The sequence below is a fragment of the Elephantulus edwardii genome, unplaced genomic scaffold, assembly GCF_000299155.1.
Source record: "Elephantulus edwardii isolate Elephantulus edwardi_28Jun2011 unplaced genomic scaffold, EleEdw1.0 scaffold00260, whole genome shotgun sequence".
Classification (NCBI taxonomy): domain Eukaryota; kingdom Metazoa; phylum Chordata; class Mammalia; order Macroscelidea; family Macroscelididae; genus Elephantulus; species Elephantulus edwardii.
Genome location: NW_006400010.1, coordinates 2,454,469 through 2,482,030, shown reverse-complemented (window position 1 = coordinate 2,482,030; position 27,562 = coordinate 2,454,469). Strand labels below are relative to the sequence as shown.

The following is a 27,562-nucleotide window of genomic DNA, read 5'->3' as shown; positions in this document are numbered from 1 at the left end:
AAATTAAAAGATGTATTGGGATGGGACAGTCAGCTGTCAGAGACCTCTCCAAACTACTGAAGAGCAACGATGAAAAGTCTGGAGACTAAAGTGCCCCTGATACAGGCCATGGTCTTTGCAATCACTTACTATGCATCAGAGAGCTGGACAATGACTAGGGATGAAAGAAGGAGAGTTGATGCCTTTGAGCTGTGGTGCTTAAGAAGAGTATTGTATATGGATTGCTAGGAGAAAAAAAACAGGTTCGTCCTAAAGAGGGTGAGAGCAGGCTGCTCCTTGGAGGCCAGGATTCTGAAGCTTCATCTGACATACTTTGGATGTGTTACAAGGCGGGACCAATCCCTTGGAGAGGGACATCAAGCTTGGGAGGATGGAGGGACAGTGCAGGAGAGGAAGACCCTTGATGAGATGGGTTAACTCAGTGACTGAGGCAATGGGGTTAGGTGTGTCGGAGACATTAAGGTTGGCACAGAACAGAGCAGGGTTTAGGGCTGTTGTACATAGGGTCACTATGAGTCACAGGCAACTCAACAACACATAACAACAATCCAGGAGTCACTCCTGCACAGCTCAAGAGCCTTGTGTGGCCAGATTCTAGACCCTACCCTCAACTCTCTGGTACTTGCACCACTTTCCATCAAGATCCTGCTGAGGTGCACCATGGAGAGGAGGATGTGGAGACCTTTACCTTTCAGACAGAGCCTGTCCAACTCATGTCTCATCATCAATATCTTGTATTCCAACAAGGAGATTTTCCTTGGAGAGTTGATCTCTAATGCTTCTGATGCAGAAGACAAGATTTACTATGAGAGCCTGACAGACTATTCCAATTTGGACAGTGGTAAAAAGCTGAAAATCTACATCATCCCCAACCTCCAACAACGTACTCTGACCCTTGTGTCAGAGGCATTGGCACGATCAAGGCTGGTCTCATAGATAATTTGCGAACAATTGCTATGTCTGGTGCCAAACATTTATGGAGGCTCTGTAGGCGGGTACAGACATCTCCATGATTGGGAAATTTGGTGTTGGTTTTTTTCCCCTGCCTATTTGGTGGCAGAGAAAGTGGCCGTTGTTGTTGTTGTTGTTGTAGTTGTTATATGTCGTCGAGTCGTTTGCAACTCATAGTGACCCTATGTACAACAGCCCTAAACCCTGCTCTGTCCTGTGCCAATTGCATTGCCTCTGACACACCCATCCCGATTACCCCAGTCACTGAATCAATCCACCTCATAGAGGGTCTTCCCCTCCTGCGCTGTCCCTCCACCCTCCCAAGCATGATGTCCCTCTCCAAGGACCTCTCTCTCCTTACAGCATGTCCAAAGTATGTCAGACGAAGCCCCAGAATCCTTGCCTCTAAGGAGTAGCTTGGTTTAACCCTCTCCTGGATGGATCTGTTTGTTTTCTTGGCAGTTCATGGAACATTCAATACTCTTCTCCAGCACCACAGCTCAAAGGCGTCAATTCTCCTTCTATCCTCCCTAGTCATTGTCCAACTCTCTGATGCATAACAAGTGATTGCAAAGACCATGGCCTGTATCAGGTGCACTTTAGTCTCCAGAGAGACACCGTTGCTCTTGAGTACTTTGGAGAGGTCCCTAACTGCAGACTTTCCCATCGCAATATGTTTTTTGATTTCCTGGCTACTGGTGCCAAGAGTGTTGACCGTGGAGCTGAGCAAACTGAAGCTGTGAACAATCTCAATCACTTTGCCATCCATCCTGATGCTACCGATTGGTCCAGTGGTGAGAATCTTTGTCTTCTTGACATTGAGCCTCAGTCCATACTGAAGGCTGCAGTCCTTGACCCTCTGCAGTAAGTGCATGAGGTCCTCCTCAGTTTCAGCAAGCAGGGTTGTGTCATCTGCATAACACAGATTGTGGATAGATCTTCCACCAATCCTAATGCCACGCTTCTCCTCATAGAGCCCAGGCTCTCGGATAATCTGCTCTGCATACAGGTTGAAAAGGTATGGAGATAGGACACATCCCTGGCGTACACCCTTCCCAATTTTGAACCATGAGGTGTTACCCTGCTCTGTTCTGATGACTGCCTCTTGGTCCAACTATAGGTTTCACATTAGCACGATCAAGTGTTCTGGGATTCCCATTCTTCTCAGAGTCAGCCACAGTTTGTTATGATCCACACAGTCAAATGCCTTTGCATAATCAATGAAACACAGATAGACATTCTTCTGGTATTCTCTGCTTTCAGCTAAGATCCATCTAACATCAGCTACAATATCCCTAGTACCACGACCCCTTCTAAACCCAGCCTGGACTTCTAGCTGTTCTCTGTTGATCCATAGTGACCCTGTGAACAACAGATCTGAACTCTATCCTATTCTCTGCTATCCTCACACTTCCTGCCAATCTCATTGCCTCTGACACATCCATCCCGATTATCCCAGTCACTGAATCAATCCACCTCATAGAGGGTCTTCCCCTCCTGCGCTGTCCCTCCACTCTGGCCAGCATGATGTCCCTCTCCAAAGACCTGTCTCTCCTTACAACATGTATAGCAATATAAATATTTAATATTGTTCTAAGAAAATTCCAGGAAGGAACAATGAGTTTGATCAATGTGAACAATATTTAGTCAACAAATGGCTTGATTGTTTTAGGAAGTAAAATACAAGATCAGATATTTGGGTTGTTTAAAGCATTGGAGAATAATTTCAAAGTTGTTTACAACTTCTACTTTCAATCTGGAAAATCTCCACGCTATCTGAGAACAAGGTAATTTAAAACTCCTGTTACAAGGAGAATAAACAACACATTTAAATTTGAACCGTTCAGAAAAAACTTGACCTCCACAGGCAAAAAGATCAGGATCCATGTCTTACAACGTTCACACACACAAAAAAAAATTAAAAATGGATTTAGGACCTAAATGTGCAAAATAAAACCACAGAAATGATAAAATGGACAAGAAGAGCCTCCTGTGTGATTTATTGCCTCTAAAAACTGGCTGGAGGGCCAGCTATGGGTTGGTTCCGACTGGAAGGCACACAACAAATTTATACAATCAAAACGTGTCCAAATTATCTAAACTTCTATAAATTTAAAAAGACATGTAACCATTATGTTCTCAGGAGGAATGGTCCTGCTTGTAGGCCCCTGGGTCCTGTTTCCCAAATTATCTGTATTTTCCCTTTTTATACAGTGTGCCAAATAGTTTTTCTTGCTATTCACCCGCTCCCCTCCCCCCCAACAAGTGAACAATAACACCAGGAAGGTTTCTCATTCCTTAGAACAATCAATCAGAAAAGCTCCAAAGGGTAGCATTTGCCTAGGGATAAAGCTCAAAAGGCAGGAAGGGATAAAAGGATGAGTGGAAATGAGAATCACAGGGAAGAAGAGGGAAAAGTGCTGTTACAAAGTGGGGACTGCAATTAATATTGTTGTTGTTATGTGCCACCAAGTGTCCTGTGACTCACAGTGACCCTATGTACAACAGCCCTAAACCTTGCCCTGTCCTGTGACAGTCTCACTGTCTCATACACACTCACCCCCATTACTTCAGTCACTAAATACTTACAAGTATTTCTAAGAATCAAATCCCTATGCACACCCAAAAACTTCTCCATACACATACACACAAAAAACTTTTTTTAAAGTAGAGCTTATCAATAACTACAGAAGGTGAGTTTCATTGGATTCGGTTGTTTGGGAGGGGGTGTGTGTGTGTGTGTGTGTATACCATCAAATAGGATCTGACTGGTACAGGAGGAGAGACAGCATCTGGTGGATTTTAACTGTGCGCCCCTGCGATTGCAATGCAGCTTCTTGCCACTAGGCCACTAGAGCGCCCTACAGTTGGTGTTGTTTGTTGTTTTTTAAAATAATCACAAAAATATTACAGAAATCCAGAATGAAGGCTGCATAGTGGAGTGGACTTGGGGGGAGGGATTGCATAACAATGAAAGAGTTTTACTTTTCAAGAGAGTGAATTGGGGAAAGAGATGGGCAGGGAGAAAAGTGCAACAATGAAAGACTGGAAACCCTAAGTCTCTGTAAATTTTCATTAAAATTAATTTAAATAGTAATAATACCAAAAAATTCTAACAAAAATTTCTAGGGCAATAAAAAAATTTAACACATTTTACACAAATTTGACAATTACTAATGTTTTGCCACACTGGCATTCTCACTCTGAACCATTCCAAGGCAATGTTTCAGACCTCACGTCCATATTTGTACACTTTTAGTCTGTGTTTCCCAAGAATTTACCAAAACACAGAATATTCTCAGTATCAGGAAATACAGTACCATGATCATCCAATAGCTGAGGACACTGCAGGTCTTCCACAGAAGGTTGGTTGCTTTTTTGCAGTTGAATAAGCTTATTATGTGATGTGTCTTGCGTAAGCTTACTCGACTATTAATTTCTAAAACAGCGACTCTGCGCCCAGGAGACCTGCATTTGATGACCTAGGGAAACCCCAATGCAGTTCTCCAGCAAACCTTTAAGCTGCACCCACCTTTCCTGTTTTCAGAAGGGGCACTCACCAAAGGCTATTGTTTTTAGTTGAAAAGCTCCTGTCGTGGGGTTTCTAGATTTGCTGATGCCTTAACATTTACTTAAAAATAGCTCTTGGTATACATTCATAGAAATAAAAATACTGGTGAGCTCTGGTGGCCTAGTGGCAAGGAGCTGCAACTACAATCCCAGAGGCGAAAGGTTCGAATCCACCAGATGTTCTGCTGGGGAAGGAGGGACAATCTCCTCCTGTACCAGTCAGATCTGATTTGACGGTACACGCACACAATAATAATAATAATAATAAAATAGCTCTGGTAAAAAAAAAGTTTGGGAAAGTTGGAATGTTAAAAAAAAAAAAGCTCTGGCAGTGCAGTCCACATAGAATTCAGTTGCCGCCCAAAAGGTGGCGCCTCTACAATTCAAATCCGTCAGTGGCTCATCGGGAAGACAATGGCATCTCTCCCCAAAGAAAGCTCACGAAAAAAGAAAAAAGTATTTTTTTTAATTTTATTTTTTCTTGTTTGTGTACAGTCAAATCAGATATGACTGGTACAGGAGGAGATTGTTCCTCCTTTTTGAGCAGAGCATCTGGTGGATTCGAACCGTGCACCTCTGGAATTGCAGTGCAGCTTTCCGCCACTAGGCCACCAGAGCTCACCAGTATTTTTATTTCTATGAATGTATACCGTGTTTCCTCTAAGCGTTTTTCATGTAACTTACTGCCTCAAGAAAACCCCTAAACCGTTATGGGTCAGCTCAGACTCGACCAGTGTTTGGGTTTGTCAGACTTTCTGGAAGCAGGAGTGGTATCCACTTTCTAAACCACTTGACTCTGGAAACTCTATAAACTTGGATAAACGATGATACTTAGAGAGAGGCTTCAAGCCTTTTTGTTCATAGGGTTGCTAAGAGTCGTGCTCGACTCACAACAGTCAAAACCAAAAACTTAGAAACTAAGATTTTTTTTTTTTTACTAAGACACTTCTTAAGCAGTGAGCTCCTGTGGCCTAGTGGTGAGGAACTGAATTGCACCACCAGCCGCTCTGAAGAGCAAGAAGCGGCAGTCTTGCGTGTAGCCTGGTTTTCGTTTCCTTTTTTAAAAAAAGTATGTGCTTAAATTAAGCAAACATTATATTAATTGGGAAAAATGAGCAATGAGCTTATTTGTCACTCTTTGAATATGTTCTGTGTTGACCCGGACTTACACAAAGACGCCTTGCGCCATTTTAGGCACGTCTGCACGCCCGCTTCTGCGCCGAAGAGCTTTGAGTGACGTAGTGACGTTAGCGTTACGCGGGAAGAGGCGGAGCTCAGCGCGCCACGGCCAGGATGTTTTGGTTTTTTTTTCAAAAGCTTCCTTATAACGTAGTAAGGGCGGGCAACGTTTTAGCTACAGAGGTTGACATTTGCAGATTTTCGCTCTTTCGGGCAGCAGACAACATTAAGACGCGAGGCATTGTGAATGTCAGCCAGTCCTGGAGTACCCTTCTCCCCTTTACTAAAGGGCTCTGCTTGCGCGGTCTGTAAAGCATGCGGCTTGAATCTTCTAAGTGCTCAAAAGATGGCCAATCTCCTCCCGCATATTTTACAACCCCTGTACCCCGCCGCGGAATCAACTATCCCTTTCTACCTTCCTTGGACATTCTTCTTTTACTATATTTCGTGTGTGTGTGTTAATTTTTTTAAAAAAACTTTTACTATTTTTCGTGTAGTGTGTGTACCTTCAAATCAGATCTGACTGGTACAGATCTCCTTCTCCAGCAGAGCTGGAACTGCGTACCTCTGGGATTGCAGTGCAGCTTCTTGCCACTAGGCTATCAGAGCTCCCCTAAATAAAGGGTTTTCTTGCATTTATGCACCTTTTTTTTAAGGAACTTTTAAAAATTATTATTTTTTTGTGTGCATGTACCTCAAATCAGATCTGACTGGTACAGGAGGAAATTGTCCCTCCTTCTCCACCAGAGCATCTGGTGTATTCAAACCGTATACCTTTGGGATTGCAGTACAGCTTCTTGCCACTAGGCCACCAGACCTCCCGCCTGTGTGTGATTTTTAACTAAAGTTTACAGAATCACCTGCTATATATCTGAGAGCTAGACAAATTAAATGACAGGCAAGGAATCGCTGCTTTTGAGTTGCAATGTTGTGAAAAGAAGTAGGCACATAATACATACTTGATAAATAAATACAAGAATTATATACATCATTCAGAGAGTGAAGAATGGGAATGAGCAAGCAAAAAGGCATGCTCTTAAGTTGTGCTTTAAAACCCGATAAGCATCTTTTCAATTGCCAAAGGAAGAAACAAATCTGTTTTGGATAAAGTGCTACCAGATTGGCCTGAGCAGGGTGAAGGCAATGGCTGTGGCGGTAATGGGGGATTAATGGCAGGGCACAAGGTCTGGATCAGAGGGTCAGGAATTCTAGTTGACTCCAGCAACAATTTTTAAAAATAAATGATACTCTGCTGACAGACAGATTGTTGTTCGAAAAGAGTGACCTCAAAATAATATTTTTAATACAAAAAGCACACACAACCACCTTCTTTTAAATAATTGTTTATTATGAACAGGAAGTAATTTTAGAAATTGCACAAGAAATTAAATATGAATTCACAGTACCTTTATCATCTCTTCATGATTTAAAACGTTCATCTCTTATTTAAAACTAATTATAAAAATGCATGTATTAACCAAGTAATCAAGAAATGCACATTTTTAAAAAAAGAAATGCACATTTAATAATCATTACATAACTAAGCACATAGAGATAACTTACTTTAAAATTAAAACTGTTCCAAAGATAGATTTTTCTAACCTTTAAAGACTAATAATGCTAAATTCACAGACATAATGATATTAAGGATAATATCCAGATTGCTAGCCTCTGATACTCAGAAAGGAGAAGCATGAATTCAAGAAAAATAGAAATACCTTAAGGAAGAAAAATGTTTAAGCATAGTATTCAATGAAAACTATATAAGCTATTGGTTTTTAATCTATTCTATGCAGCATTATTAAATTCTGAAACACTGGTTTTCCTTCTATTGAATTAACTTGTTATGGTTTATTCAATTTAGTATGGCCCAAAGAGCAAAAAAACCCCCTCAAAAACAAAAATGTTATAAAACACTCAATAAAAAGGCATATTGTCCCAGAAAGTATATGTCTATATACTTTATTTAATCTTAAAAAAGCCTAGCTCTATTCTGGGAATGAAAAAAAAATCACTCTAGAACACAAACAGTTGTGATGAAACTAAAATCTTTTTCTTTCTAGGAGGACAGAAGTGGATGCTTTTGAGCTGTGGTGCTGGAGAAGGGTACTGAATGTACCATGGACTGCCAGGAAAACAAACAGATTCATCCTAGAGAGGATTAAACCAAGCTGCTCCTTGGAGGCAAGGATTCTGGGGCTTCGTCTGACATACTTTGGACATGTTGCCAGGAGGGACGGGTCCTTGGAGAGGGACATCATGTTGGGAGGGTGGAGGGACAGCGCAGGAGGGGAGGACCCTCTATGAGATGGATTGATTCGGTGACTGGGGTAATCGGGATGGGTGTGTCAGAGGCGGTGCGGTTGGCGTAGGATAGAGCAGGGTTTAGGGCTGTTGTGAATAGGGTCGCTATGAGTGGCAAACGACTCGACGGCACATAACAACAACAACAACAACAGTATTTTATCACATGTTCAGTTACTTAAAAGGTTTGGTTATACTTAAGTTTATGTATACCAATGTTTGATTAGAAGTCAAGGAAAATTGTTCTTAATGATTTGTGAACTTTAAAGAGTTGATCTTTAAATTATACAAATCTCAACAAAGCTGTTGCATAAAAATGATTTATTCAGTTAGCTAGCACAGTGGCGGTGTAAAGTAATGGGATAATAGGAAATAATAATAAACTAGGAACTGGGTAAATTCCAAGCATATTGTACATATTCTTAGTGACTGAGAAAATTTATGAGTATGTGAATGTGTGTGTTCCCGACACCCCCCCCCCCAGTGTACATTAGGTGAGTGGGATGTGCTTGGGACAAAGGAGGAAGTACGAGGGCCAAAGGTCAAGAACCAACTGACAGTTAAAATTTCTAGAACACTGATTAATTTATAGAACACTTCTGTATCAAACATTCACAAAATAAAAAGATTCCTCTTCCTTCAACCATAAACGTGCCCTTTCCAAAACAGTAACACAAACACAAGAAGCTCATTTTAAAAATGGCTTCTCTCCTTGGGCTGTGTTTTTCTGTACAGATTAAGTGAATGAAAATTGAAAGCTGTTTTTAGACTCAATTTCAAATATAAATAAGAACTTACTCTAAGGAACAATTTAAAAAGAGTCTAATGAAAAGAAAAACACATAGATGAAGATAAAATATAAAATGCTGCTATGTTTATTCTTTCATTGCTCAACATCAAATGTTACCAATTAAAGTATATTCAAGCTAAAACTTAAGAATTACAGCAGTAATTTCTAGGAGAAAACACCCCATCCTTCCATCCCAAACTTCATATATTATTAGTATATGGTCATTTAATAAATAATATTGAATATAATGATGATGACTAAGAGTCATATGAGTTTACAATTTACTATCAGATCAGACAATGATCTACAAGAGCACCTATTTAAAGGTCAAGTTTAACTGCATGTCTTTTCAAACTGAGATATTGAAAAGAATATATATATTCTGCATAGAATGTAGAGGATTAAAAAAAATAGAATCCTCAAACATGTAAACAATGCAGAGAAGGAATATTGAGAATCAACAAAGAATCAACAAAATGTAACAAAGAAGGACTTCCTTCAAATTGTCACAAGAATTAATTTTTCTAATCATTTCACAAGGACAGAAGAACTGTCTCCATAAAGAAGACAACACACTAGGGACACAAAGACCTTCCAAGTTATTTTTTTATGTTAACATATATTTACAGCAAATATGTAATAATACCCTTCACAGCTTAAACAGAAACATGCTTTTCTATTCTATAGGTGCTGATCACATCCATTCAACTGCATTTATTAAGCTTTTTTCATGTCCTCTGCACTGTATTGGACATGAAAAGATGAAAATGGCAGTGGTCCTTACACCAAAATCTGCTATCAATTTGGAGAGACAAACATAGAACATTTCCATTATCTATGGAAGCCATTTTGACATTAAATGGAACTGATCTATTCAGTTTCCTAGTAATATGATTCCTGAATTCTGATTATACATTCCAACAAACCAATGTGTTTACCAGATAAAACAGTAAGTTTTACTTTTAACACACACAAAAACAGGTCTTAATGGATAGGATTTTCTGTTCAAATGTTCAAAGTGTATGCAATAGATAACTTGTTTCAGAAGGTGAAAAATTTGTAATAAAATTTCAGAGTGTCTTTGAAACCACTAAAAATTCTAGGACTTGAACAATTCAATGATCTGCAAAAGTGAGAAAAGCTCACTTAAATGAAGGAGGTGGCACATGGTTGTAAAATGAGTTATTGCTTTTCATGGCTTCTTGAGTGCGTAAGAGTATCAGGTATTGTGGTGGTGTTTTTTTCAGCAAAGAAACGCATATTTATAAACTTTCAAGACCCATAATATACCTCACCACTGGCCTCAGTCCCTCTTTTGTCCCACAGACCTTGAACCAAGTGTCACTCAACTGTCCCCAAGTTTTGGCAAACCATTTGTACTTGAAAGTGCAGCCACTGGGACTCTACTACAAAGTGTTCCTTGGGCACCTAGAGGGCACTTAAGAGTACGATGGAAAGGAAGACTTAAATTTTTAATCACTATACATAGTGAAATTCAAGAGCAGCTTTGGAAGACAGAGCCATGGCTCAGGATTTACAGTGACTGCTTCTTGAAGTCAGGAACACAACAGTGAGGTCCTGCAGGGCCTCCACAACATATGAGAAAATGTCTACCTCGAAGAGAGCTCTGGTGGCCTAGTGGTAAATAACTGCTGCCAACCCAAAGGTTGGTACCTGGTTTGAATCCTCCATTTGCTGAGTGGGAGAAAGATGGGCAATCAACTCTTACGTCATTTACTGGCTTGTAGAGTGCATGAGAGAAGCAGGAAATTCCCCCCTCCAAAAAAAAAAAAGTCTAATTATGTATTTCTAAAATCCATAATATACTTCCACAGTGCCTAGTAACATCCCTTGGTTTCTAGGACATATTCCTCTAAAATCCCAATGGAGGGTCAGCTATGAGTTGGTTCTGGCTTGACAGCACAAAACAATACCTTGAAGGGGTTCCAAGTTTCAAAGCTCTAAGACACTAGCACCAAGGACTGATAAGGAGTCACAGTCAGACTGTGATGTATCTGTCAGAATACCTGAGCCATTTCTGCTGCTCATGCCTGATGGCCTCAGTATAGAGGCAGGAGACTCCCACGGCTCCCACGTGTCAAGGCCACTGTTGCTTCTAAGGACAAGGAAACAAGAGGCAACTCTGATGGGACAAAACAGGTCTCATGAAGTTTATAACGGGTCCTACTTCTCTTTTTGTTTATTCATTTACAGGGCATTATTTGACAAAGATTTCCCCTTTCACATCAGTAGATTTGTTTACAGAACTTTTATTCATTTAAGTGTGATCAGGCCCCAGATTTCCAAGTACAAAAGAATATAGCATTAAATTAAAAAACACTTTTCAAGTAAGACAAAGGGCAGGAGATACAGGCATGAAATGGTATTACATGAATTTTCAGTTGTTTAGAAAGTGTTCTAGAGCATTGGAAATGTGCATACTCAGGTGCTTTGCCTTGCATTTGTTTGTTCTCTACCCCAGAGTCTGGATACTCTGGAGACAGGAGTTGGGTCATGTTGATTACGATGCCATTTTAAAGAAACACTGTTTTTCGCACCCAGTCAGGTTCTGAATGGCAAGGGACACTACCACATAACTGTATACAAATTTGGTCAGAAGAGTGCAAACATTACCGAGCAGTTACCATCCAGAGGCCCAGGGTCACATTGGCAGCTAAAAGCACACTGCCTCCAAGCAGGATGAAAAATCCTATCAGATCTTTGACATCATTGTCTCCAATCACTGAGGTCAGGGTGGCATCCAGGAAAGAGTTTAAAATCCACTGTCCATCCAAAGCAAAACAGGGCACTGCATTAACAATAGCCAGAGCGCCTGAGAGTGAAATCAGGTACCTGGTTACCATCCGTTAAGGATCTGATTCTGAAGGCCGAGTGGAAACCACATTTATGGCAGTCAGAAAAAGGACATTATGTTTGGAAACTAAAAGGTCAGTGAAGGAAAGGAAGGTATCAAAGAGATGGATAGACATAGTGACTGCAACAATGGGATTGGGCAGGTTGGAGACAAGGATGATGCAAAATAGAACAAGGTTCATTCAACTAATTGACACCTAACAGGAGCCACACGTCCAAACGAGGCAGAGTTCAATATATGATTAGTAAAAGAGGCTCTCATCCTCTATAAACTTATTAAAAGTTTTTGTTGTTTTGTGGCATTGAGCTGGAACTGATGCCTAGCTGACCATCCAGCAGGTTTTCTGAGGAGGCAGTTAATTACATAACAGGAGATTGCTCATCTTTCTCCCATAAAGCACTTGCTGGATTTGAACTGCATGCCTTGAGGACTGCACTGCAGCTTCTTACCACAAGGCCATCAGAAATCCCTAAAAAGGTTTTAGACCTGTAAAATCAACTCACGTTTCCTGATCACATTTTCTCCTCTGATTTTTTTTTTCTCCTGGGAGCAATCCTCTTTAATGTCTCATTTTTAGTTTTGTGAAACTGGTAATTTGAAGGTGTGTTTGCATGCTCTGTTCAACCCAAGACTGCTTGCTGCAGCTCAAAGGAACTGCACTTATTCATACTACAAAGGATACTTGACAAATGTCTCCACAATCACAGGCAGATCTATGCTGAGAAAGTTGAAACGTGGGATGAAACTGGTGATGCTCACTGTAAAAGAGAAAAGAAGTCATAAGATGATAAATATTACTCATTACCAGCTAAACAACAGCATTATACATTGTACCAGTGTTGAGCCAAACTTGGGACTTATACTTCTGGCTGTTCTTTGTCAATGTACTGTTCTGGTTTTTTATGATCTTCATCACGATATTGATAGTATGTGATATTAATGATATAGTTTGATAATTCCAACCTTTTATTGGTTCACATTTTTTGGTAAAGGGAACATGTTCCAGCATAATGAGCTGGAGAAGGTATGCAACCTCATCCACATCACGCTGTACCAGAGTGCTGAAAGAATGCCTCAGGGCTTACCCGGTAGTGATACACCCCCATTTGGTGGTGCCTCTTCTGGACCCACTATTGAAGATGTTGACTTAGATAATCTGAATACTTTAGCATTATTCCCCAGTTAAAAATAAAATTGAAGTTTCAAAGTTAGAAATGCTAGACTGAATTTCTGGGCATTCTCAATACTTGAATATGGAATATGCATGTTGTTGTTATGTGCCATTGAGTCGCCTGTGCCTCATAGTGCTCCTATGTTACGACAGCCCAAAATCCTGCTCTATTCTGTACCAATCGTATTGTCTCTGACACATCTATTCCCATTACCCCAGTCAATGAGCCAGTCCATCTCATTGAGGGTCTTCCTCTCTTGTACTGTCCCTCCACCCTCCCAAGCATGATGTCCCTCTCCAAGGACTGATCCCACCTTGGCCCTCTCCAGGATGAACTTGTTTCTTCTCCTAGCAGTCCATGGTACAGTCAATATTCTTCTCCAGCACCACACCTTAAACGCATCAACTCTCCTTCTACCATCCCTAGTCATTATCCAGCTCTCTGATGCATAGCAAGTAATTGCAAAGACCATGGCCTGTACCAGGTGCACCTTAGTCTCCAGATCAACTTCACTGCACTTCAGTACTCTTCTCTGACAGTAGACTTTCACAATGCAATTCGGCTTTTCATTTCCTGGCTGCAGATACCAAGATTGTTAACTGTGAAACCAAGCAAACTAAAGCTGTTAACAATTTCAATCTCCTCACTAACCATAATGATGATAATGTGCATAGGGAAAGGAAATAACATTACACTTTATTATCATTGTACTGTTAAGTGGAAAATTTAATTATCTCAAATGTTGTTGTTATGTACTGGTGAGTCTCCTGCAACTCACAAAGGTACCAACAACAGCTCTGAACCCTGCCCTATTCCAATCCAGCCTCTCTGAGTCTGACACACCCACCCCCATGACCCCAATTACTGTATCAATCCATGTCATTTGGGGTCTTCCTCTCCTGCACTGTCTCTCCACCTTTCTGAGCACGATGTCCCTCTCCAAGGACTGGTCCCTCCTCTAAACGTCCAAAATATGTAAGATGGAGTGTCAAAATCATTGCCTCCAAAGAGATACTTCATTTCACTCTCTCCACAATAGACATATTTGTTCTCATGGTTGACCATAGTATCTTCAGTACTCTTCCCCAGCACAACAGCTTAAAGATTTCATTCTTCTTCTGTCATCCTTGGTCACTGTTCAGTTCTCTGATGCCTCACATGTAATTGTAAAGACCATGGCCTGGATCAGGTGCACCTTAAGTCTCTAGACTTATGTTGTCATTGCTCCTCAGCATTTTGGAGAGACCCCCTGACAGCAGACTTCCCCACTTCAATTTGTCTTTTTATTACCTCACTACTGATACTAAGACTGTTGACTGTGAGGCTGAACAAGCTGGAACTGTTAAAATCCCCAATCTCTTCTCTACAACAGTTGCTGACAAAATGGCCAGAGAGGGGTAAAACCCCTTCCATTACCTTGGCCTTCCTTCCTCCTCCTCCTGTTATCTTTTGATGCTTCCTGGATCATTAAATATTTTGCTCATTGCATCTTTTTTTTTTAATTTCATTGTTGTACTTTTTTCCTCCCCGCTCCTGCAATGTATCCTTTATTTCAGATTGTTCTGATATATCATGTCTAATCATATATTCATTTTTTTTTAATTGGGAAAAACATATTGGGGATACAAAGAGGTGAGGGTTGGGGGCAGAAGGGTGAGGATGGTCCAGGATGCAGTTGCAGAGCTGCACAGTTTGGTCGGTGGGGGAAGGCAGGTGAAGGAAATGATGAGGGTCCAGTGGGGACCAGATGCTACAGAGGAATGACAAGCATTTTCCAATAGTAATTAAACCAACTGTCTTATTGATTTGGGAATTGGATGCCGACTCTCTGGCTTCTTCATGCTGAACAGGGGCGTAGATATAAAGGGGGGAAGGGAGGACGCTTTGTCACCTTACTGGTGGTCTTGGGTTACAGCTGCTTGCCTTCTTGTTCTGTTAGAAGATATTTTCCTGTCATTTGCTCCCCTCTGGACTGCAAAGTGTTTTCCCAGGTGGGTCCAGTGGGGATGGCTGGTTGAACCCAGAGGCTCCATCCTCCTTTGCTTCTTTAGCTGTCAGTTGTATTTCCTTTTTGTCACTGGCATTGGGTTCAGGGTCAATTATGGAGTAAAACTCAAAGTTAAGGTTACCTATAGGAAAGGGAGCAAATCTAGAAAATAGAAGGGCTTTGAGGGTATTGCTTTCAGGTTTACTGGGGGGGAGGGGCAGAAGGTGGCCTAGGTAACATTCTCTGGATACCCTAGGCATTCTTTTTTCCCCTTTTCTTCTCCTTACCCACCCCGGGGTCAGATGGCACAATCTGGGGACTGAGCAGCCCACCCTGAGGGCCATGACGGCTCACCCCGAGCCGGGGGCCAAGCTCAGCCCGCCCCGGGCAGAAGGCCACAACGGCTCGCCCCGGGCAGGGGGCCGAGGGCAGCCGGCCCCGGGCAGAGGGCCGCGACAGCTGAGGTAGTCTTTTTTTAAAAAAAGAAGAAGAAAAAGTGTGTGTGTGTGTGTGTGTACCGTCAAATTGGATCTGACTGCCCCTCCTTCTCCAGCAGAGCATGAAGTAGAGTCTGGATTTCCCCACCCCCCCGCCAGGTGCCTGTCGGGGCCTGGGTTTCAGCGGTCCACACCACAGCAGTGGGCAACGAGCTTAAAGCCCCTGATGGCTCTGGGCGCTGACTATCACCAGTGGCTATGGATGAACTCACAGGCGATTTTCCGCCAGCGCCGGTCATATATTCATTTTATATTACTTAAAGATAGAAGCAACCCAAGTGTCCATCAACAGATGAATGTGTAATAAAACTATGATGCATTCTCTCTCTGTCACACATAGACACACACATACAGAGGAAATATTATGCAGCACTGGGAAACAATGAGCTTTTAAAACATTACACAACATGGGGGAGCTTCAAGGACATTATGCTGAGTAAAATATCTCAGTCACAGAAAGACAAATATTGCATAATATTACTTTTGTTAAATGTGACAGACATGGGGGTGTTGAGGAGAGAATGGGAACAAGAGTGGATAGATAATGAACAACTAGAGTAGGTCACATGAGGGGAAGAACTGTTGAAAGAAATATATATAATTAGGCATTACGTATGACAACAGTCTGGAACAAGGGGTGCACTGTGAGGAGGCCTACGGGCAGGGGGAATGATGAGGGGAAGAAAATGGAAAAAAAGAAAATATTTTCAGTAAGGAAAAAAAAGTACTAACAAGACTTTGCTAAGTGATTAAATTTACGATAAGTAAGTCTGAGGGATTTTTACTAAGCTTCTCTTACTGAGAATATATTTGATCTTGATGGTTTCCTACAATAATACTCACCTGTGTAGTGGAGGTGCAACGGATGTCCCACATACAACATATCAATTTGAGGTGGGTGCTTCACTTTAATTAAGCGAGTGTGCGCTTCCAACGAAGGTATTATACAGAAATTTGAACTTGAACCTTTTTTACAATCTTTATTCGTTCTACAAACTTGAGTGGCCTCAACAGCTTTTCGGGCAGGCAGGCATGTATGCTATAAAAAATTAATTAGTGTTAAAAGTGCTTTATTAACAAGTAAAATCCAAGTTACATATCTTAAATACTTTCATGTTGACTAATATGTTATGAATAAAATTCACACAAAAAATTTGCATTTATGTACTTGTAACAGAACATTAAGAACAGCAATACTACAAATGAATGAAGTGTGAAAGCTAGAAATAAAGGACGATTAATAATTTAGAAATATGGTCTTGGTGCTAGAAATGGTGCTGGAGAAGAAATGACAGAATTTTACAAGATCCATTCATTAAAAATACATTTTTTCAGCAGTATAAATAGCAAGTACATGTGTGAATCTCACCAGAGGTTCAAACTGACCACGACTGTGAAAAAAAGATGATGGTGACTGTACCAATCAGGTAACAAGATTAGAGTTGATTTGGAATATGTAAGTTCAAACTGAAGGTGAATAAAATGAAAACAAGTACATACTGGCCAAAGTAAAACCTTGATTATAACCCATCTGAATTTAGCAACTTTCACAAGTATGTAACTGGTACAATGAATGTTTACTATCAAAGATCAGATGAGTGGTTGGATGACATCAAAGACACCATATATAAAGAAAATAAAATTATTAACAAGATAAAGAAAGCCTCTGTGGTTCAACTTGCACCTAAAAAATAGGCCTATAAAGTAAACAATAGAAGCGCTGGTGGCACAATGTATTACTTATTGGGCTGCTAACCAAAAGGTTGGAGGTTCGAATCCAACTGCTGTTCAATGGAAAAAAAGATGAGATGAGTAGTTCCCGCTCATAAAGATGTAAGATGTACAGTCTTGGAAAGTTCATGAAGTGTTACCACGAGTCGGAATCAATCTGACAGCAGTGGGTTTAGATTTTGGTATAAGATGCAGGATAACATCAGGGAGGTATTTAGTGTTTAGAACTAATCATACCAGATCAAAAGGGCAGTACTGTAACGTTCAGAGGCTAGAAGAAGAAAAGAATGCCCTTAGAAGAAGAAAATACTGACCCCAAAGGGAGGTGAAGAAGGAGCCCAAGAGAAGATCAGTAAGTAAGTCTGTCAGCTAAGCTGCCAGCAAAAGTGGAAACAGGGTCTAAAAAGGCAGGAGGAAAGGAGAAGGTTTCTGACAGAAAAGTGCAAAGGAAAGGGAAAACAGGGTGAAGTGGCCAACCAAGAAAAATGGGGGGGGGGGGAGAATATCTCATAATACAGAGCATACAAAATGCCAATTTGGAGGCAATATCATTTTTCATGTTTTTTAGATACATAAATTAGAACATTGTCTTCCTCCAAATATAAGCCGGAAAGTCATTGGAATTTAGAAAAGATTTACAACTACATGACATTTTAGACTTTTGGCATTTACACTGTAGGACCAAGCAGAGCTTTGTTCTGTTGTAACACAAGATGGCTGGAAGTTGAATAAATATTAAGGTATGTAACAACAACAATTATCACCACCATATTGAGCATGACGGAGATGCTGCTGATGGTGCAGAATAGAACAAGGTTCAGATCATTGTATAGGGTGCCTATGAATTACAGGTGACTTGATGGCACCTAACAACAATATTCCATTTTACTCAAGTAAGACACTACTAATATAACTTTTTACAAATTCTCAGTTAAAATTTGGATCATGAAATTTAGGAATTTTACTAAGATGTTTAAAAGTAGACAGAGCAAAAGGTACATTTTAATAAATTTCACTTTAATTCAACAGACTTGCTTTATGATCAGACATGTAAGGCTACTTCAGGGACAACTTACCAAGCGCTTATTAAAATTATTTCTATAGGAAAAGCACACATCCGTGAGGCTGTGATTGTTACAACATTCCATGGAACCATCCAGCCGTTTGTATGCTAAAGAGAAATACAGCCACTTATAATTTGTTATGCAGAATCACAGTTATAAGAAAATGTTATTTTCAGGATAAAAATAAGCCAGTAATAAGGCATGTGAGTTTAGAAGCAATAGTATAATTTAGAATTCAGTTTCTCAGTTACTTGCTGCAGTTTAGTTTTTACATTCATAAATCAGAAGGATCCAGTATGTATGACAACAATCTAGAACTGTGGGGAGGCCTCAGCAAGGGGGGGAAGATAATAATAGAAAAACAAACAAACAACATTTTTTATATTAAAGAAAATAATTTTAGAGAGTTTCCAATGCTGTAAATCTGCCTCAATCTTTCTCCTCCAGGGTGGTTGGGGAGGCCAAACCATTAACTTCTGGGTTAGCAATAGAATGCTTTAATTACTGTGCCTGACCCCAGGTCTCCTTAATAAGTGACAAAGACCATTTAAACTAGAATCTTAAACACATACTACCCCAGGTAAGATGAAAACAGACTCAAGAGCAAACCATTTTCCATGTACTGCACAACACTATTACATGTGTCTTTAAGCACAATCCAATGAAAATCCTTGTTCATACACAACATGATTTCACAAAATTTTGAATTTCTTTTTTAACCTAGATTACTAGATTACCCTAACCCTAACCCTGACTGTATTCACAAGCCCGTGTTCTTTATTCCTAGGCAACCCAGAACTTGGTGATAAAAATAACTGGAGGCAAAATAAAAGGATGGGTAGTTTTTGTTTTACCTTGGAATTGCCTGGATATGGGGGTAGTTTTGTTTTCATATTATAACTGAGTGGGCACTTGATTTAGGGGAACACGTCATATTTATGATATCAAAGTGAACTGTGCGTATTTAATGGCAAAGGCAAACCCATGTCTATGAATTTAGATTTTAGTTGAAATAATCACCTCACTCAGAGGTCACAGTGGTGATAACCTAGAGTTGACCTTGTTGTAACAAAGTAAATTTGTCTGCTTTGTTATAGGTCAGATTATGCCTCCTCCACAAATGTGTTGAAATCTGTAATACCTGTTTGGAAACAGGAATTTTTCTTTTGTTACCTTACTGAGGTCGTTGTGAGGTCAGAGTAAATCTAATCACTCTGGAGCTACAGAAATAGCAGCACACGTGCACTTGAAGACATGATAAAACAAGAGGCAGATAAATCTATAAGCCCAAGAACTCCAAGGGTTTCTGGCAGCTACCAGAAGCTGAAATAGTCTAGGACAAGTCCTTCTTCAAGTTCTGAATTCAAATTTCTAGCTTTATAATAATAAATAATAATAAAAACAAATTCAAAATCTCCCCCAATCTTTAAAAAATATTCATTTAGGATTTTAAGGGTATAGCAGAACTACATAACAAAGATAAGCATTGGTGTAAATATATCAGGTCAGCATTTAAGATTAAAGAAAAAACTTCTAGGTTAAAATGCACTCCTCCCTTTAATTAAGAGCCAAGTCTCACCTATTTTCACCTTCATGTTACTCTTCTCCTCACTGTATCTGAATATGCATGTTTTCTTTCTTCCTAGATCTAAAAAATCAGAGTCCTTCTAGGTTCCACTACCAACCTTTTGATCTGGGGTGGGCCCCTTTAACACTGTCCCCCCAAAACAAAGCAACTGTGTGGATACAATAGGAAGTGGCAGACTATGTGGAATCTGAGATCAAAAACTATGTTTTAAAGACTTAATAACCAGATGACTCAGCCTGGTGCCCAGTAGGGGCTCATCTTTCATTTTATTCCAAAAGAAAGCAGAAATCTAAGCCTTTAGGTGAAACTTGTTGAATGGAAGAAAAAAAATTTTAAAAAGCAACAACAGCTATCAGTCATAAGAATATTTCCATCTTTTTTTTTTTAAGACAAATCTGTGTTTGCAGGCCTTGTTGGGGGAGGAATATAGTCATATTTAAATTTTATATTTGGAATGAAAGCAAATGTTTAAGAAATAAAGCATTAACCTACAACCAGGAGAGGATAAAATAGATGAATGGGACCTTCTAAGAATGAAAGCACATCCAAAAACTTCTCCAAGAGGGTAAAAAGGGCAGCCACATATGGGGGGGGAAAATATTTGGTCATGACATGTCTGATTAGGGACTTATATCTAGAATTTATAGAATACTCAAGAACCACAACTAGATAAATGTAAACAACCCAATTGCAAAATGGGCACAGAAGACATTCAGAGGGCGAACAAACACATGAAGAAATGTTCAAAATCCCTAGCTCTAATAGAGATGCAAATGAAAATAACTATGAGCTATCATCTCACCCCAGTCAAAATAGCAAAATTTAACAGAACAGCAAGCAACAAATGCTATTGTGGAGAAACTGGAACACTTATTCATGTTGGTAAGAGTGTAAAATGTTACAACCACTATGGAAGGCAGTATGGCACTTTCTCAAAAAGTTGGAAACAGAAATACTATTTGATTCAGCTACTGGGAATATACCCTAAAGAAACCAGAACTGCCACCCTAGCAGATATATGTTCACCCACGCTTTATTCACAATAGCAAAGAGTTGGAAACAACCCAAGTGCCCATCAACAAATGAATGGATAGTTAATTGTTTGTATAGTAAATGAAACATGGATAGACATTCTTCTGGTACTCTCTGCCAAGACCCAACTGACATTGGCAATAATGTCTCTAATGCCAAGACCTCTTCTAAACTCAGATTGCATTTCTGGTAGTTCTCTATCAATTCAATTGTTTCAAAAGGCAGCGTGGGAAGACAAAGTAAAATATTGCAATGAAATGTGCAAGAAGCTGGAGTCAGAAAATAAGGGTCAAACTCACTCAGCATTTTTTTTTTTTACTCAGCATTTCTTAATCTCAAGGAACTGAAGAACAAATTCAAACCTCGAGTTGCTATTATTATGGACCCTTTAGGCAGAATACTAAATGATCCAAGAAGTATTAAAAAAAGGTGTCAAGAGTATACAGAAACACTGTATCAAAAAGAATTGGCAGACTCAGAAGAATTTCATGAAACAACATATGAGCAAGAGCCTATGGTGATGAAGGAAGAAGTTCAAGCTGCTTTGAAAGAATCAGCAAAAAACAAAGCCTCAGGAATAAATGCTGCCCTGGATGTGCTCACTAAGTTATGCCAAGAAATCTGGAGAACCACCACATGGTCAACTGACTTGAAGAGATCTGTATTTGTTCTCATTCCAAAGAAGGGTGACCCCACAGAGCATGGAAATTATAGAACAATATTGATTTCATGGGATTAGTAGTCAAAAATCAAAAGATTTTAAGTGAGCTCTGGTGGCCTAGTGGCAAGAAGCTGCACTGCAATCACAGAGGTGTGCAGTTCGAATACATTATATGCTCTGCTGGAGAAGGAGGGACAATCTCCTCCTGTACCAGTGAGATCTGATTTGACAGTAGACATACAAAATAATAAGATAATAATAAAATAAAATTTAAAAAAAACCAAAAGATTTGACAAATTTTTAACAATTTAGTGTAGAGAGCAAGGACGTCACTTAAAAGACTAAGGTGCATATGAAAAATTATAGCATTCTCAGTTGCTTGCACTTCATTGCACAATGAATAAGGAGGATCAAAGGAGAATGAATGCCTTTGAATTGTGATGATGGTAAAAAGTACTGAATATACTATGCATCGCCAAAACAACAAAAATGAAGGCATTACTAACACTTGGCCCACTGGTTATCAGTGAGCTGAAACATGGACTTAACACAGTTTTTTGAAGGTAGAAAGAATGAGACACTAATGCTGAAGATCAAAATATATCATAAAGGAAACATACCTATTGGTACCCAATTTCCCTGGATGAATGTCAGCTTATTTGGCCTATTACTTTACTGATGTGCTTTGAAAAGATTAGAATGAGATAAAATCACAGTCATAGTCTAAGGAGCAGTAATGGCACCTACTGATGCTGAAAGAATTATTTTATAGTGAGGAAATATACACACCTCTAACTGGGAAGCTTAACTGCTGTAAAGTTGATGCACTTATACAGTAACCAATCTGGGGCTCATAGGCGATGTTATCTAGACATTCATTCCAATCCTGCACATTAGTAACAGGACAATCCTGTAGATGTGTAACAAGGTCTCCCACAAAAAGTCCTCTGGGTCCAATGGCAGGTGAGTCCTTGGAAAGAGCACATAAGATGATTAGATAATTTGTGAAGACAAAGACTTATTAGAATAAACAATGTTTAAGAACACTGAAGCTAATGAACTATAATATTCTGAAGAATACAGAATATAATTTAGACACAATGACTTTAAATCCATGAATATCAACCTGGAAAAGGAATACTATAAAACTCAATGACTATATTTACACTCTAGAATTTTGAATTAGTAAGTAAAAAAGAAATCCACTTCTTGTCCATGACCACAAAAATGATAAGGGTTTTTTCTAAACTCTTAATTTATGTGTGTTGGTGTGTGCGCACGGGTGCGTGGGGGGTGTGTGAATGTGCACATGTGCATGCACGCATGCTTATGCATTCTTTTTTCCTTAAAGGATAAAACTGAAAGAAAATTTGTGGTACACCTATATCTATAGGCATAACCCTGCTGACAGAGATAATGTTCTACATTTCAATGTGGTAAAGAGTGTTTTGGGTCTCAGAAATGAAAGACAGGATTAATGTCCTGTTAGTCCTCCATGAACCACAACTTCTCTGACAGAAGAGACCAGAACCAGGTAGTGCCAGCTATCACTACTAAAGGATACAATAGGAGGTCCCTGTTAGAATGGGAGAAAGATGTATAATAAAACGCAAGTGTATAAGCAAAGGCCAGACTTATTGGAATGATAGAGACTTGAGGAACCTCCAAGACCCAAGACAGGCTTTTTTTTTTTGGTGAGAAAAATTTATATTTAGAATTAGCTCGCTGGACTCAGTTTAGATGATCCCAATTTTGTTGGCAACATCCAAAGCATCATAATCAGGAGCAAGTCGAACAAAGGCCTTCTTCTCTCCATCAGGCCTAATCAAAGTGTTGACCTTAGCCACATCGATGTCATAGAGCTTCTTTACAGCTTAATTTGGTGCTTGTTGGCCTGGACATCCACAATGAACACAAGTGTGTTGTTATCTTCTATCTTCTTCATGTCTGACTCAGTGGTCAGGGGAAATCTGATGATGGCATAGTGGTCAAGCTTGTTTCTCCTGGGGGTGCTCTTCCGGGGGGTATTTGGGCTGCCTTCGGAGTCTCAGCGTCTTAGGCCGCCAAAAGGTGGGTGATGTGCAGATCTTCTTTTTTTTTTGGCTGTGGACGCCCTTCAGGACTGCCTTCTTGGCCTTTAATGCCTTTGCTTTGGCTTCAGTTTGCAGAGGGGCAGGGGCTTCCTTCTTAGCTTTCGGCACCATCTTCGTAGAAAGGCAAGACAGGCTTTTGAACATGGACTTGGAGTCACTGCTGGAGGTCACTTTTCAGCCAAATAATAGATTGGTGTATGACACAATAATAGCTGTGAGGAAAGCGGTCCTTACAACAATCAACCTTAAGAGAGAGACAAAACAGGCAACATTTGCCCAAAAGAAGGCAAAGACAGACAGGGAAATTGGAGGGATGGGAGAGGGGAAAGTAGGTTGAAACAGGGAGAGTATGGACGCATTACAGGGATAGCAAAGTCACAACGTCATGGTACAATATGTGTCCCCATTGTGGAATGGAAACTAATCTGATCTATAAACTTTTACCTAAAGCAAAATGAAATGTTAAAAAGTCAAAGGAAACAAGTAAAACTATGAAACAATTATTTTTTTAATAATATTTTTTTTAATTGGGAAAAACATATTGCGGGTACAAGGAGGTGAGGGTTGGGGGCAGAAGGGTGAGGATGGGCCAGGATGCAGTTGCAGAGCTGCACAGTTTGGTTGGTGGGGGGAGCAGGTGAAGGAAATGATGAGGGTCCAGTGGGGACCAGATGCTACAGAGGAATGACAAGCATTTTCCAATAGTAATTAAACCAACTGTCTTAGTGATTTGGGAGTTGGATGCCGACTCTCTGGTGGCTTCTTCATGCTAAACAGGGACGTAGATATAAAGGGGGGAAGGGAGGATGCTTTATCACCTTACTGGTGGTCTTGGGTTACAGCTGCTTGCCTTCTTGCTCCTGAGGGCCGCGACGGTTCGCCCCGAGCCGGGGGCCAAGGGCAGCCCGCCAAGGGCAGAAGGCCATGACGGCTCGCCCTGGGCAGAGGGCCAAGGGCAGCCCACCCCGGGCAGACGGCCATGACGGCTTGCCCCGGGCAGGGGGCTGAGGGCAGCCCGCCCCGGGCAGAGGGCCGCGATGGCTCGTCCCAGGCAGAGGGCCGAAGGCAGCTTGCCCCAAGCCTGGGGCCGAGGGCAGCCCACCCTGGGTAGACGGCCACAACGGCTCGCCCTGGGCAGGGGGCCAAGGGCAGCCCGCCCCGGGCAGAGGGCCGCAATGGCTCGCCCCGAGCCGGGGACTGAGGGCAGCCCGCCCCAGGCAGAAGGCCACGACCGCTTGCCCCGGGCAGGGGGCCACGATGGCTCGTCCCAGGCAGAGGGCCGAGGGCAGCCCGCCCTGGGCAGAGGGCCGCGAGAAACAATTATTGATAAAAACATAGTTAAACTCATTCAATGGCTCACAAAAGTACATTTCTATTTCCTGATGTCTGAATAGTGAGCTCTGGTGGCCTAGTCATAACCGAGTTGCACTGCCAATTCGGAGATTCATGGTCTCTGAAAATCTCTCAGACGGTCGGTCAGTTATGAGTAGGTTTGACTTGGTGACAATGAGTTTGATAACTGTATAAAGGGCTTGATGATACCATAGAAATTACCACCTAAGGGAATAAAATTATGTGTATTTTCCAACAAAATGTTATATACAATTATGTTACAAGTTGAAAACATTAACTCCTATGACATGTTCTGGCTTTTTCTCACTTCTTAGGAGTAAACCCTTCTGACACAAACATAAACAGTAAAAGGAAAATAATTCAGCTTATCAACAAACTTCAAGCAAAAACTCTTGATATTATCTTCGTAATTAAAAATAAAACAATTTTCCTGTTGTCTTTTTTATAGTGAGAAAAATTTATATTTCTAATTAGTCAGCTGGACTCAGTTTAGATTATCCCAATTTTGTTGGCAATATTGAAAGCATCATAGTCAGGAGAAAGGTGAACATAGGCCTTCTTCTCTCCATTAAGCCTAATCAAGGTGTTGACCTAAGCCACATCAATGTCATAAAGCTTTTTTACAGCTTGTTGATTTGGTGCATTTGTGGCCTTCACATCCACAATTCACACCAGTGTATTGTTATTTTCTTTCTGTCTTCTTCATGGCTGACTGAGTGGTCAAGAGAAACTTGATGACTGGCAGGGTGGTTCAGCTTGTTTTTCCTGGGGTTGCTATTCCAGAGGTATCTGGGCTGCTGTCAGAGTCTCAGTGGTGGTCCTTCCTGGCTTTTAACACCTTTGCCTTGATTTCCATTCTCCGAGGGGGAGGGGCTTCCTTCTTTGTTGAAAGCTTTCCTGGTGTTTTTTAAAAACCTAATTTTTCACATCATTGTTTGTTAGAGTTTAAAAAATTCTAGTACTTTCTTCACAAGAAACTGAGCTTGGTGTGTATCAAGAAAATCTGAATAAAGGTTCTTGTCATAATATGCTAAATATTATATCATAAAGTCTGGTGAAAAATGTCCCCAAATAATCCTTACTTACCTCAGCAACTTCAGTGATAAGAACTCCAACTCCAGTGTAGTAAAATGGCAAGAGAATTACTGGGAGAAGAACAAGTGCTAAAATGCCTAGGAGTGCCAGGACAAAATTATGCCAGATTCCTGAAAAGAGGGGGGAAAAAATTAAGAAAGAATATACGTAGGTGAATTTCTTAACATACTGAGCATCCTGTTAAATAAATGACCAGAGAAGTGTAAAACAGCTGCTTCTTGAAACAATAACTGAATGAAAAATCCAACTTTTCTGTAAACTTTATTAAAATCACAATTAAAAAATTTTAAAAATCCCACCCCAAACAACAAACAGATGACTCCATTTATTAGTGCATTTGAGAGATGTTCAGTTAGAAGTCTTTTCTTTTTTGATACTAAACATGAGCAAATGAACACAACACTACAAAGACCACAGGTATATAAGGTTTAACACAGAATTCAGTCTACTAACTACTCTTTCTTCAGAAAATATAAACATTATCTATTTAGACATCCTTGTGCTCTTTTCAGCTACTGAAGTTCAAGATAAGAAACCAAACCAAGAAAACCCCACTCTTGTGAAAATAGGGAGCAGTAACACAAGTGGTACTTGGAAACAGGGACTCTGCAATTCTAAGACTTATTACAGTGTTCATTGTGGATATTAACACCAAGTACCAGATCAACAAGCTGTAAAGAAGCTCCAAGACATTGATGTGGTCAAGGTCAACATCTTGAACAGGTCTGATGGAGACAAGGCCTATGTTTGACTTGCTCCTACGTTTTGGATGTTGCTACCAAAATTGAGATAATCTAAACTGAGTTCAACTGGTTAATTAGAAATGCAAAGTTTTTTCTTTGTTTTTAAATATTTATTATATTATTTTTACGTGTACCATCAAATCAGATCTGACTGGTACAAGAGGAGATTGCCCCCTCCTTTTCCAGCAGAGCATCTGGTGGATTTGAACCACGTACCAGAGGTACGTCTTGCCATTGCAGTGCAGCGGAGAAATGCAAATTTTTATCTCTCACACACACAACATGTATTGGTAAAAAAATTAAGTATGAGGGAGCTGTTGTGGCCTAGTGACAAGAAGCTGCATTGCAATCCCAGAGGCATGCAGTTCGAATCCACCAGATGCTCTGCTGGAGAAGGAGGGACAATCTCCTTCTGTACCAGTCAGATAGATTTGATGGTACAGGCATTAATAATAATAACAACAACAACAATAACAATAGAGTATGTATGTTATACTATGGCGATACAGCAACAAGGCTGGGTCATTACACACCCACATAGAAAAAAAAAAAAGTTAAAGGGATTTAATACCACCACTTCCATTGTTTCTAGCTCAGATAAGAATAAAGAGAATCATCCAAAACATTTGTACCTCTACCCCATCCACTCCTAGATCTTGTAGAACAGTGATAAACAGCCTTGAGGGCATTTCTTCTATTTATTTCACTATCTTGTTGTTGTTGTTGTTATGGGCCGTCGAGTTGCTTGCGACTCATAGCGACCCTATGTACAACAGCCCTACACTCTGCTCTGTCCTGTGCCAATCGCACCATCTCTGACACTCCCATCCCGATTATCCCAGTCACTGAATCAATCCACCTCATAGAGGGCCTTCCT

The 27,562-nt window shown here is 40.4% G+C and overlaps 1 protein-coding gene across 1 annotated transcript in view; it reads right to left on the bottom strand.

Annotated features, from left to right (window-relative positions):
* Positions 1 to 11,424: 11,424 nt before the first annotated feature.
* Positions 11,425 to 27,562, bottom strand: part of MBTPS2 (membrane-bound transcription factor peptidase, site 2) — a 100,871-nt gene continuing 84,733 nt past the window's right edge. Inside the window, exons 6-11 of the mRNA XM_006899529.1 lie at positions 25,934 to 26,052; positions 22,191 to 22,371; positions 18,133 to 18,227; positions 16,169 to 16,364; positions 12,352 to 12,427; positions 11,425 to 11,647 (exon numbers count right to left, since the gene is read on the bottom strand). Of these exons, the coding sequence (XP_006899591.1) occupies positions 11,425 to 11,647; positions 12,352 to 12,427; positions 16,169 to 16,364; positions 18,133 to 18,227; positions 22,191 to 22,371; positions 25,934 to 26,052 (890 nt within the window). The remainder of the gene's footprint in view (positions 11,648 to 12,351; positions 12,428 to 16,168; positions 16,365 to 18,132; positions 18,228 to 22,190; positions 22,372 to 25,933; positions 26,053 to 27,562) is intronic.